This window comes from Procambarus clarkii, chromosome 79 (genome assembly GCF_040958095.1).
Source record: "Procambarus clarkii isolate CNS0578487 chromosome 79, FALCON_Pclarkii_2.0, whole genome shotgun sequence".
Classification (NCBI taxonomy): domain Eukaryota; kingdom Metazoa; phylum Arthropoda; class Malacostraca; order Decapoda; family Cambaridae; genus Procambarus; species Procambarus clarkii.
In genome coordinates, this window is record NC_091228.1 from 19,682,172 (window position 1) to 19,695,316 (window position 13,145).

The 13,145-nt window shown below is 42.3% G+C and overlaps 1 protein-coding gene across 2 annotated transcripts in view; it reads right to left on the reverse strand.

Moving 5' to 3' along the window:
• Window positions 1-3,707: 3,707 nt before the first annotated feature.
• The window catches only part of LOC123751953 (alpha-2-macroglobulin-like), a 193,965-nt gene continuing 184,527 nt past the window's right edge, over window positions 3,708-13,145 (reverse strand). For both annotated transcript variants that reach the window (XM_069314573.1, XM_069314572.1), the window contains exons 26-27: window positions 7,452-7,853; window positions 3,708-4,082 (exon numbers count right to left, since the gene is read on the reverse strand). In XM_069314573.1, the coding sequence (XP_069170674.1) occupies window positions 4,047-4,082; window positions 7,452-7,853 (438 nt within the window). In that variant the 3' untranslated portion in view covers window positions 3,708-4,046. The remainder of the gene's footprint in view (window positions 4,083-7,451; window positions 7,854-13,145) is intronic.

Here is a 13,145-nt window from a genome sequence, read left to right on the forward strand (position 1 = left end):
GCAGCCCGTCCTCCAAACAAAGATCCAAAAGTGATTCCATGCACCCGCCAAACCCCCTGTTTATGAATGAAAAACGGTTTACACACGACTCACAACTGCTGACGTTCGAACACTTCAGGAACAAGTGCTTCACTGACGAATTTTGTTCGAACCACAACGCTGTAAATGCTTCACCCACGTACTACAAATACAAATAATCGCCAACAGAACCTAAACACCTAACCTAACCTAACCTATGCCTATATATGCACAATATGCTAATATATTATAATATTAATTTATATTTGAGAAAATTCTTGTTCTGAATGAACAGCATGTTAAAATTTATGAATGCGTCTGTGCGGGCGACCGCTGGATGTAATGGACTTGAGTCGAGGACGGGTTGCAGCCTGCTGCTCGAGTCTTATAGGGTTTAGCAGGCGGCGGCGTTAGTCGTTGTATTGTTTTCTTAACCCGTGGGTTGAGGCTGCATCCTCACCCTTAAATGATTATATGGGTTTCCATAATCCTGTTATTTTTATTGGATGTTTGTGTGAATCGGCTGATGTAGGTTTTATTGTGTTAGGATTTGTTACTGGACCCTTGAGTTGGGTGTCCGCCCATGCTTGTCATGCTGCTGGGTGGTGTCCAGCTTTGCCATGAGAACTGCAATATATTTTTTATTATTGCCATTGTGTGGGCTGGTCCATTTTCTACATTAGATTTCCCTTGTAGGGAATTATTATGATGGTATGTGTTCTGTATTTGTTACGTATCATGGTGGGTGGTAACGGCCTCCGTTAGTTGAGGACCATTGTGTATGTTATTATGTCTTATGATTTCTGTATATACTGATATGTGTTTTTAGTGCTCTGTTTTTACGGTACCTTATTTGTGTTCCACTAGTGTGGTTGTTGTGGTACCTTATCTGTGTTCCACTAGTGTGGTTGTCGTGGTACCTTATCTGTGTTCCACTAGTGTGGTTGTTGTGGTACCTTATCTGTGTTCCACATGTGTGGGTGTTGTGGTACCTTATCTGTGTTCCACATGTGTGGTTGTTGTGGTACCTTATCTGTGTTCCACTACTGTGGTTGTTGTGGTACCTTATCTTTGTTCCACTAGTGTGGTTGTTGTGGTACCTTATCTGTGTTCCACATGTGTGGTTGTTGTGGTACCTTATCTGTGTTCCACTAGTGTGGTTGTTGTGGTACCTTATCTGTGTTCCACTAGTGTGGTTGTTGTGGTACCTTATCTGTGTTCCACTAGTGTGGTTGTTGTGGTACCTTATCTGTGTTCCACTAGTGTGGTAGTTGTGGTACCTTATTTGTGTTCCACTAGTGTGGTTGTTGTGGTACCTTATCTGTGTTCCACATGTGTGGTTGTTGTGGTACCTTATCTGTGTTCCACTAGTGTGGTTGTTGTGGTACCTTATCTGTGTTCCACTAGTGTGGTTGTTGTGGTACCTTATCTGTGTTCCACTAGTGTGGTTGTTGTGGTACCTTATCTGTGTTCCACTAGTGTGGTTGTTGTGGTACCTTATCTGTGTTCCACTTGTGTGGTTGTTGTGGTACCTTATGTGTGTTCCACATGTGTGGTTGTTGTGGTACCTTATCTGTGTTCCACTTGTGTGGTTGTTGTGGTACCTTATCTGTGTTCCACTTGTGTGGTTGTTGTGGTACCTTATCTGTGTTCCACTAGTGTGGTTGTTGTGGTACCTTATCTGTGTTCCACTAGTGTGGTTGTTGTGGTACCTTATCTGTGTTCCACTAGTGTGGTTGTTGTGGTACCTTATCTGTGTTCCACTAGTGTGGTTGTTGTGGTACCTTATCTGTGTTCCACTAGTGTGGTTGTTGTGGTACCTTATCTGTGTTCCACTTGTGTGGTGGGAGTAAATTTAGTGTGCAACTATCTAATGTGCCCTGGGAACCGGTGTTTTGTATTAACGTTGTGTATGTATTTTTATTTTGTTTGTGTATTGGTATGGTGTATGTTTGTATCTTGGTTTGGTTCACTGTTTCTCTCACTGTGTCTGGTGGTGTTTGTGTACCGCAATGTTCTTTAGTAGCTTTCCTTTTATTGTATTTATTTTATAATTTTATATTATAAAAAAATATTTACTATTCAGAATCACCCTAAAACTTTGTCACAGGTGTTTATTATCTTTTCACATAATGTGTAGGTTCTGTTTGGCCTGTTTTCCGCTATTCTGCATTCCATTATATTTGTTTACATAATGGAATGAGATACATAATCAATTCACCATGTATAGCTACACTCACTCACTTTGTCATGATCATTTTGGAGGTCAATACAGTCTTCTAATTCCCAAACTCCCTTCTCCAATGTTGCATCATCTGCAAACATATAATGTTGTATACCCTCTAGCAGATATCCATTTACATAGTTAATACACATTACTATTGGTAGTGAACCATATGGTACTCCGCTGGGGACATTTCCAGTCAGATAACTTTCCTTTAATTACTGATCGCATTTGTCTTTTAAAAGGCTTTTCATCCATTGTGAAACTTACAAATGTGTGCAACTACCCTGAATTACGCTACAAAAAAAAAGAACTAAAACATCAGAATTTAAATATCCATCATAGTTTTTAACCTTCAGGTCAATATTGGCAAAATAGGAGAAATCTCAATCTTCACCTATGGTCATATTTCCCGTATAAAAAGATGGAATTTAAAACTTCAAATATATGCAATCACCCTGAATTACAGTAAAAAATAACGGTCACGAGTAATATTTCCAATATGAATCGAATTTTTCAAAGTGGAGGTCAATTTGGGTAAAATGCAAAACATCTCCGTTTTCTATTACGTCCATTTCTATATAAAAACTCCACTTCAAACCGTGTCCAATCACCTCCCAATCCAATGTGTCCAGTCACATTTTTGCGCAATCATAATACGCAAAAATACCACTCGAGTATAATATATTATGATGATTTACCTAATACAGACTTTAGGGTCTTCGTAGTACAGTCGGGTTCGTTCCCGACTCACAATCGGGAACTCCGAGAATCACCTAATGCACCTGTTCACCGCATCCTGGGGAGGGTCAGTTGTTCGACCCTGGGGTGAAGGGGGGGCCGATGTATAAATATATACATCGGATGTATAAATATACCAATGTATAATATATTGGCAAAATATGCCAATGAATAAATATACTCTGGCTGTCTGTCCCCGACACAATGGATTATTAAAATAAACTAACCATACAAGGCAATGAACTTGTATGGTTGAACCACTATACCTTGTGGAGACTATACTTTAAGAATTAGTTTAATTAGAGACGTTAGTCTTGACTTGACCAAAAATCTGTACCTCTTACTCTAAAATTACAACACCTCTTCATCAACTATTTCGACTAAAGTTCCAAGTAGGATTAAGTTCACTGGTACAGATGGAAACACCAGGTTTCTCTCTATAGGTCAGTGACAAAACTACAAATCTCAATATTCTCGATTTAGGCTGCAACAAATATTTAGTCTTATACCTGCAAAGGGTTAAGACAGCACAGGATCGGAGCAAATGGAAAGACTTGCCGTGGTTGCCAAAAACTAGAGGAGTTATGTACAATAAATGGCGTTTCCGGAGAAGGATTATACTATTTTTTGACAAAAACTGTTTAATTGTTCCAGTTGCAAACAATAAGGCACATGTTTACTCTCACTCAGAATACACACAACTGATACTGCTGATATACGCACGTGTAAACAGACTTTTAATTAACGATGGAAAATTAAAATGCACAATAACCAAAAAGGACACGAGATAATACATACACAAGTAACTGGCAGATGTCCCTTTTGATTGGTAATAAAATTATAGGCAAACATTATTGCAAGGCAAACAGATAATAACGGAGAGATGATAACTGTAGGATGAAGTCGGATGTGTTCGTTAACAGAGTCCACCACTTTTGCAACGTTGGAATCTTCTAGACATTTATGAATGAATGTCAGTCCTAGCATCAGCTGTTATCCCAGCACAAGCTATTGATCCTAGCATCATTTTAGTATACTAGGAATACTATCAGAAGTGTATGTCCTAGCGGCACTCAGTTGGAGGAGGAAGCGTGTAGCTCTGCAATGAGAGAAAAAAATATATATTATTATTTTGGTTGTGGTAAACTACGACCATATAAATAATAAAGTTGAGTCTCCTGAACCAGTTGCACCTCTTTCACCTATTGCTTCTCACCTTTCACAGCAACGTCTACCATTTTTTACAAACTCCTCACTGCACCAGAGTTTTCAGAGAGTATAGTAAATTAGACAATCAGCAAAACAAACTACATACCTTGATAAGGGAAAAACGATGGAAGAAGAGTACGGTAATTTGCCAATGTCAAGATAACTTGCATTAGTATCGAAGAGCATCACCAAATGGCAGCTAAAGTCAGCTTAGTGTTTGTTTCACTTGCGAGTCCGGCTGACTCACATGGCTGGCCAAAAGACGCTCTTTTGTAAAGACCATCATTGTTGTCTAACATAGGAGAAGTTAACGTTACTTGGGACATATATTGTCTTTATCTTATGGGGTGGGGGGCAGGTAGCTTCCTTAGTTTTATTTGTCATTACTTTTCACGATTTTAGTTCAGTTAAGAAGAGAGAAGACGGGTAATACCCTGAATGTATTTCAGATTTATCTTTCCTGACATCGGCTTGTTTCCTGTTTCTGCAGCAGAGCTATCGCCCTATAGTGAGGGCATCAGTTGCCCCGGTGTCTCCCCGGAGGGGAGATTCTAAAGGTCCTTGTGCACACAAGTAATTATCAAAGAAGGCGCCAAGGCAGAAGTCAATGTAGCACCGTCTGTGTCGCAAGATTTTCAAACGGAGCATGATATCACTCAAAATGCCAATACAAGAACAGAGGGGGCCTAAGGTGAATGATATCAAAGGTATGGAATTTGCCAAGGATAGTAATCAGAGACAACGACTCCTAGAGAGATTAGGAAAGGAAGACACACGAACAGCCAGAAAATCAGGGCAATCGACAAGGAGGTTTAAGGCTGGACATGGACAACGCAGTTTGGACAAGAGAGAGCAGGACGTTGTTCCATTAAGTGACCACAAGTCAGGTAGGTGTGCCTTGTGTGCATATTTTGTTTTGTTTTCAGTATATTCGTGCTTCGTCGTGCCCTGTGTAACGATTTATCTTGCTCGTTTATACGATTCCACTTTAGTGGACGATATGGATTCGTGGGATTGATATCAGTGGCACCGTCTACTTTTTCCTCGTTTGTACTTTCTTGAGTTGGCCCACGCTCCCCTTGTGTCCGGTGCGTCTGGACGTTTATTAATGAATCACCCATATAGTTCCCATTGGGATTGGGTGGCTGGTTAACCAAACATTTTTCATAATAATGTTTTGTATGTTTTGGGATTTTCTGTATCATTTGATTCGTTAATGCAAGCAGAATTAACTCGGTTAACGCTGCTTGCAGCTTTCAGGAAAGCAAAATTTGCTGTTGCTATTTGCCTATGTTGGCTGAGCCGCCCTCCAGGATGACAGCATCAGACACTTTCTGTACTCCATCCAGACACCTCAAGGTTTCGGCTTTTCCAGGTCTTCAATAGTGGCCAACACTGTGGGAGGCGAGCCTCCTCTTTTTTGAGAATACTGAGGTTTTGGTATAACGACTTGAGTTAAATTCTTAGTTTTACTGTCTGGGGCTGGGAGATCGGCTGGCATCTTTACTTGCCTCTGCCACCGCCTTTGATAAGGGTTATTAAACAACTTTGGCCTCAGACTTCTGCTGTTTCTGACATATTAGCGGTGGATCCTTGTGGGGGTAAGTGACGGTATTGTGGAAGCCTAGTCCCTTCTTCTGAGTTCGTCCATTGTGTTTGTGAAACGATGGGAGTTCCTTTCCTATCGAATCAAACTTTCCCATCATCAAACCCCATCAAGATGGTTTCCCATCAACCCCCCCCACCCCAACTTTTGTTGGAGGGGGGTCAAGGTTTTTATAAAGGGCCTTTGTACCCATCCTTCCTCCCTTATGTGTGGAGGAGGGGTGCTAGGGTTTCAATAGAGGACATCTCTACTCATCCTCTTTCCCTTTGTGGGGGTGAAACACCATAAATTGTTTTATTACGATATTCACTGAAACAATTAGAGTCAGTTCAGGAATTGTGTGGCGACGGTCTGTCGGTCCTTGAGAATAACAGTCACACTTTTTAATGCGCTAATGTTTACATGTTGGGTATAGGTCAGGTTGTGTCAGGTGACCTTGTCCTCTACTATACTGATACCTGCAGACAGTGTTGTGATCTTTCCCTCATACAAGCCGCTATCTAGGTGTGATAGTAAGATATTTAGAGCTGTGTGCTGTACACTTTCGAGCTGTGGGTTGAAGACGCTATAACAGTGTTGGCTGCTCGTTATCTGTTGCATATTGCTAGTCCCTCGCCTTGTCTGTGGAGCTGGGATACCTTTATCAGCTGTTCGTCCCCCCAAGCTCTGTGGTCCCGGCCTCTCACCCCTCACTGGCCAGCCTTTCATCTTTGTGCTTCTTTATTTCTCTCTCTTGCAGTTCAAAGTTGGTTTTCGTCACTAAGTCTGCCCGAAACGCTTTGCGTAATTGTGGCTTTAGGCATGGCATGTACTAGCTCTATCTATAAATCCATCAACTTTTGTATCTCACCCTGTATGTATGTACTTTACCTGAATAAATATTTGTATTTGTAAGGCGTTGTTGGGTATTTGCTCCGGAAAGCTACCGAAGACCAGCCCAGAAATCAAACATTTAAAGTCATGAAATTCGCTTGTTTGGGCGGCCTCGTTTGCTCCCTGTTCCTGTAGTTGTTCCCTGTGTTGTTCGGGGCTGCTTTAAGGCGGCTCGTAGTATGTTGGCATTCAGCAACCTACTTCTTCCCTTCTTTTCTGTTCTCTCTCATAATGACACTCAATTTGTCTCTGTTCACAAGTACTTCCTGGGCAGTATTTACCGATTATGAGGTTGCTCTAGGATCCCTCTCGCCACTATGAGCCCACCAGATTATTTTCCTGTGTCTGGGTGGGTGGGAACAAGTCCAGAGGTGTGACGGGTCAGTAGTGCCGGGGCCTGGCCAGCTATTTAGGCCGCCCAAAAAGGGCCATTTCGTTGCATTCAACCCATAATTATACATAAGCTCTAAGAGATCTGTAAGTACAATTTCGGTCTAGCTATAACGTAGGAGTGCTATGAAAGAACACAAATAGTTCAAAAGCTACAGAGCAAAATCAATTTGTACTGAAACTGGAAACTATTCCAGTAATAAAAATGTGATGCAATACATTTTAAATAAGACAAATTTAATTATTACAAAAAATATATTCTATCGGAAAGTCAATTCATTTAATTTCATTTTTTATATTTTAGTTTTAAATATTTAGCAGAATAAAAAATAGCATTTTGTTGTTGAGGAAAGATGAGGAAGGAAAGACAACCCAGAACGATGGACTGACCTTTGAGATCTGGAACTCTGGCTGATAGTAGTCATAGAGACGCACTGTGCCGGGCTTGACCTCCTCCACATCTATGTCTCTTATTACACGGAAGTTTGCACAAGTGGCTTTAGCAGTTAATTCTTCAATATAGAAAGCTATCTTGCTGCCATCTACATCATATCGCTTTATATTTTTATCCTTTTTAAGAAGTTCCTTCAGATCATCTTTCTCTGGGATGTAACCGGAAATGAGATTGACCTCAATGACGGCCATATTGGACTTGCCGTCCGGGAGGCGGTAGGAGGCGCACACAGTGATGCGCTTGGTGACGCACTTCTCATCCGGCACGGTGTTTGTGTTGACGGTCATGTCGAAGGCGTCACTCGCCTCAGCCTCAGGAATGTTGTACCGCAGAACAGCCTGAAACAAATTGTTAATGCAATAATTATCAGAATGCACTAAGCCTGCAAGTCAATTGTTACAATATCGCAGCTCATTACTTGGCTTGCCTTTGGCCTCATACTCGCCAACTTCTACCATGAGAAGCTGGCAGTCAATACCACCTTTATGAACCTTTGGCCTCATACTCGCCAACTTCCACCATGAGAAGCTGGCAGTCAATACCACCTTTATGAACCTTTGGCCTCATACTCGCCAACTTCCACCATGAGAAGCTGGCAGTCAATACCACCTTTATGAACCTTTGGCCTCATACACGCTAACTTCCACCATGAGAAGCTGGCAGTCAATACCACCTTTATGAACCTTTGGCCTCATACACACCAACTTCCACCATGAGAAGCTGGCAGTCAATACCACCTTTATGAACCTTTGGCCTCATACTCGCCAACTTCCACCATGAGAAGCTGGCAGTCAATACCACCTTTATGAACCTTTGGCCTCATACACGCTAACTTCCACCATGAGAAGCTGGCAGTCAATACCACCTTTATGAACCTTTGGCCTCATACACACCAACTTCCACCATGAGAAGCTGACAGTCAATACCACCTTTATGAACCTTTGGCCTCATACACGCTAACTTCCACCATGAGAAGCTGGCAGTCAATACCACCTTTATGAACCTTTGGCCTCATACACACCAACTTTCACCATGAGAAGCTGGCAGTCAATACCACCTTTATGAACCTTTGGCCTCATACACACCAACTTCCACCATGAGAAGCTGGCAGTCAATACCACCTTTATGAACCTTTGGCCTCATACACGCCAACTTCCACCATGAGAAGCTGGCAGTCAATACCACCTTTATGAACCTTTGGCCTCATACTCGCCAACTTCCACCATGAGAAGCTGGCAGTCAATACCACCTTTATGAACCTTTGGCCTCATACACACCAACTTCCACCATGAGAAGCTGGCAGTCAATACCACCTTTATGAACCTTTGGCCTCATACTCGCCAACTTCCACCATGAGAAGCTGGCAGTCAATACCACCTTTATGAACCTTTGGCCTCATACTCGCCAACTTCCACCATGAGAAGCTGGCAGTCAATACCACCTTTATGAACCTTTGGCCTCATACTCGCCAACTTCCACCATGAGAAGCTGGCAGTCAATACCACCTTTATGAACATGAGAACAAGAATTAAGGACGCTGCAGAAGGACTATTGCCTTACTCGTGGCAGCTCCTGTTTATATCCACCCAACCTCTTCTATCTATGTCTATCCTACGCTTGAAACCATCAAGGGATCCCACGTTTATTATGTAACCTCGTAATTTGTTCCACAAATCAACAACTCTGTTTTCAAACTAGTATTTACCCAGGTCTTTTATGAATTTAAACCCATTCAATTTATATCCATTATTTCGTGTTCTATTTTGCGTTGATATATTTAATAGCTTATTACAATCCTCCTTGTTACGCCCATTCATTTATGTCACTCTTAACTCTTCACTTTTCTACCGAATGTAAACTAAGTTTCTCAACCTTTCTTAATATGGAATGTTTCTAGTTTGTGGGATAAACTTAGTTATCCTTCGCTGAACGTCACTGAACTAGTGAATTGATGTTAATCCTAAAGTATGATGACCAAAACTGTACTGCATAAATCATACATTTATATACAAATTGTTTGGCTTTAAATTTCTACTAATCATGACCCCCCCCCCAGATATTCTTTGTAATAAACTGCTTAAAATAAACAAGACAAGAGTGAAAGTAATTTAGCGAAACATGGTCTGTTCTTAGTGAAACTACATTGTGTTTCATTTATTAATCTATGTTTTTAAGGACACACAAATGAATTTTGTGACTATCAGTTCAAGCAATGTACCTACAATGAATATTAAGCAAATTGGACAATGATCTCTTGCAATGTCCATTGCAAGAAATCTATTTCCATTCTTGAATATGAGAACTACATAAGCAACCCTCCCCGGCTCCTGAACTCTGCTAGACTCTAACCATTTATTCAATAAGCAAGATAGGGGCTCTGCAAGCTCTTTTACAAGCTCTGGCAAACACTATTCTGGCCCTGGGGACTTTAATATCTTCAATGTTTGTTTATTAATTTGCTCATTGATTACCACTTAACCAGTTAATTTGTACAAAATTACTAATTGCAGTGGCTAGTTGGTCAAAGTATATTCCTGCTGAACCGTTCCAGCAGAACGGTTCGTAAACGGTCCCTGCTATAAAGCAGGAGAGGTAGATGATTTTAAGTTAAACATTAAGTAATGATTTACACAAGAAAACGATCAAAGCTGTAGGATAAAGAGGAAGAAATATTGCATAGAAGGAGAGGGATTAAAGTAAGGTCATTCTAATATCCCGTAGGAAGCCCGCAGTTCACCCGAAAAGTAAGTCAACGGAGGGAGCGCCGGTGAAGGAAGGAAGGGAATTTTGGTTGTGGGTGATTCCCAGGTGAGGTATTTGGGTAGAACATTTTGTGCCCGGGATGGAGGGAACAAGTTATGGTCTTGATATCCGGGAGCAGGAATAGAGGATATTGTAAACAATATGAATGATATCAAGGCCGGAAATGGGAACCAACCCGTTGCTTGTATCAGTGCTGGTGGCAAGGAAGTAGAATGAGTTAGGAGTGAGGCACTAATGCAGAGGTTTAAGACCTGAAAATTAGTTAGGAGCAAGGGAGGGATTCATTAATGAGGGTAATGAAACACAAAGAGCTCACTTTTCTGTGAACGGACTCGAACCTTGGAAAGCCAGGTGTTTGCGCACCTTGACATGACCAGCACTCTACCTCTAGACCACGGCAGATCGTTAAAAGAGGTTCAATGTCGGGAGTATTTCCACAACAGAAGAGTGAGCTTTTATGCTCTCCCATTTCCCCATATATCTATCGCTGTGAGCACACAGCCACAGACATACGCACACGCAACCAAAGACATATGCACACCCATATGACAGCAGCGTACTCTACACTGGCAAAAGTTAGAACATCATTCAGAAAGCTAAGCGAGAAGGCTTTTAGGACACTTTACACTGCCTACATTATCTTGAGGTTATCTTGAGATGATTTCAGGGCTTAGTGTCCCCGCGGCCCGGTCCTCGACCAGGCCTCCACCCCCAGGAAGCAGCCCGTAGCAGCTGTCTAACACCCAGGTACCTATTCACTGCTAGGTAACGGGGGGCATCAGGCTGAAAGAAACTTTTTGCCCATTTGTCGCTGCCTCCACCGGGGATCGAACCCGGAACCTCAGGACTACGAATCCGAAGCGAAGTCCACCCAGCTGTCAGGCGCCCCATTGGTACGTGAGACCAATCTTAGAGTATGCTATGCCATCATGGAGTCCCCACCTGAAGAAACACGTAAGGAAACTGGAAGTTTGCGACGATGCTCGTCCCAGCGTTAAGAGGAATGGGGTATGAAGAGCGCCTTAAGGAACTGAGCCTTACGACACTAGAAAAAAGAAGGGAGAAGGGGGATACGATAGGAACGTAGAAAATACTTAGGGGAATTGACAAAGTGGAAATAGATGAAACGTTCCCACGTAATAGTTACAGAACGAGGGGACATGGGTGGAAGCTGGAAAATCAGATGAGTCACAGAGATGTTAGGAAGTATACATTTAGTGTGAGAGTAGTGGGAAAATGGAATGTACTTAAGGAGCAGGTTGTGGAAGCAAACTGTATTCATAATTTTAACATTAGGTATGATAGGGAAATGGGACAGAAGTCATTGCTGTAAACAACCGATGGCTAGAAAGGCGGGATCCAAGAGTCAATACTCGATCCTGCAGGCACAAATAGGTGAGCACAAACAGGTGAGTACAAGTAGGTGAGTATAAATAGGTGAGTACACACATGCACATACACACGCACACACAGCCAAAGACATACGCACACCCAATCACAGACATATACACACACAACCACATACACTTCAACCCAGGTAAATGTAAGGTAATGAAACTAGGGGGAGGAAATAGAAGACCAGACACATGATACAGAATGGGAGATGAAGTCCTTCATGAAACGGACAGAAAGATCTAGGAGTTGATATCACACCAACTCTGTCTCCTGAAGTCCACATCAAAAGAATAACATCGGCAGCGTATGCGAGGCTGGCTAACATCAGAACTGCCTTCAGAAACTTGTGTAAGGACTCTTTCAGAACCTTGTATACTACATATGTAAGACCAATCCTGAAGTATGCGGCTCCAGCATGAAGCATGTACCTTGGATGAAACTGGAAAAAGTTCAGAGGTATGTCACTAGACTAATCCGAGAACTAAGAGGCATGAGTTACGAGGAAAGGCTGAGGGAACTGCACCTCACGTCGCTGGAAGACAGAAGAGCTCGGGGAGACATGATCACCACATACAAGATTCTAAGGGGAATTGACCGGGTAGACAGAGATAGATTATTTAACATGGGATGGTGCACGCACAAGGGGACACAGGTGGAAGCTGAGTACCCAAATGAGCCACAGAGACATTAGAAAGAACTTTTTCAGTGTCAGAGTAGTTAGTAAATAAAATGCATTAGGCAGTGATGTGGTGGAGGCTGACTCCATACACAGTTTCAAATGTAGATATGATAGAGCCCAGTAGGCTCAGGAATCTGTACACCAGTTGACTGACGGTTGAGAGGCGGGACCGAAGAACCAAAGCTCAACCCCCGTAAGCACAATTAGGTGAGTACATCTATCGCGGGGGCCTGATAGCTGAGTAGACAGCGCTCTGGACTCGTAATTCTATAGTCCGGGTTCGATCCCCAGTGATGGCAGAAACAAATGGCAAAGTTTCTTTCACCCTGATTCACCTGTTACCTAGCAGTAAATAGGTACCTGGGAGTTAGACAGCTGCTACGGACTGCTTCCTGTGTGTGTGTGTGTGTGTGTGTGTGTGTGTGTTTGTGTTTGTACTCACCTAATTTTACTCACCTAGTTGTGTTTGCGGGGGTTGAGCTCTGGCTCTTTGGTTCCACTTCTCAACTGTCAATCAACAAGTGTACAGGTTCCTAAGCCTATTGGGCTCTATCATATCTACACATGAAACTGTGAATGGAGTCAGCCTCCACCACATCGCTTCTTAATGCATTCCATTTGTCAACAACTCTGACACTAAAAAAGTTCTTTCTAATATCTCTGTGGCTCATTTGGGCACTCAGTTTTCACCTGTGTCCCCTAGTGCCTGTGCCCCGTGTGTTAAATAGCCTGTCTTTATCAACCCTGTCGATTCCCTTGAGAATCTTGAATGTGGTGATCATGTCCCCCCTAA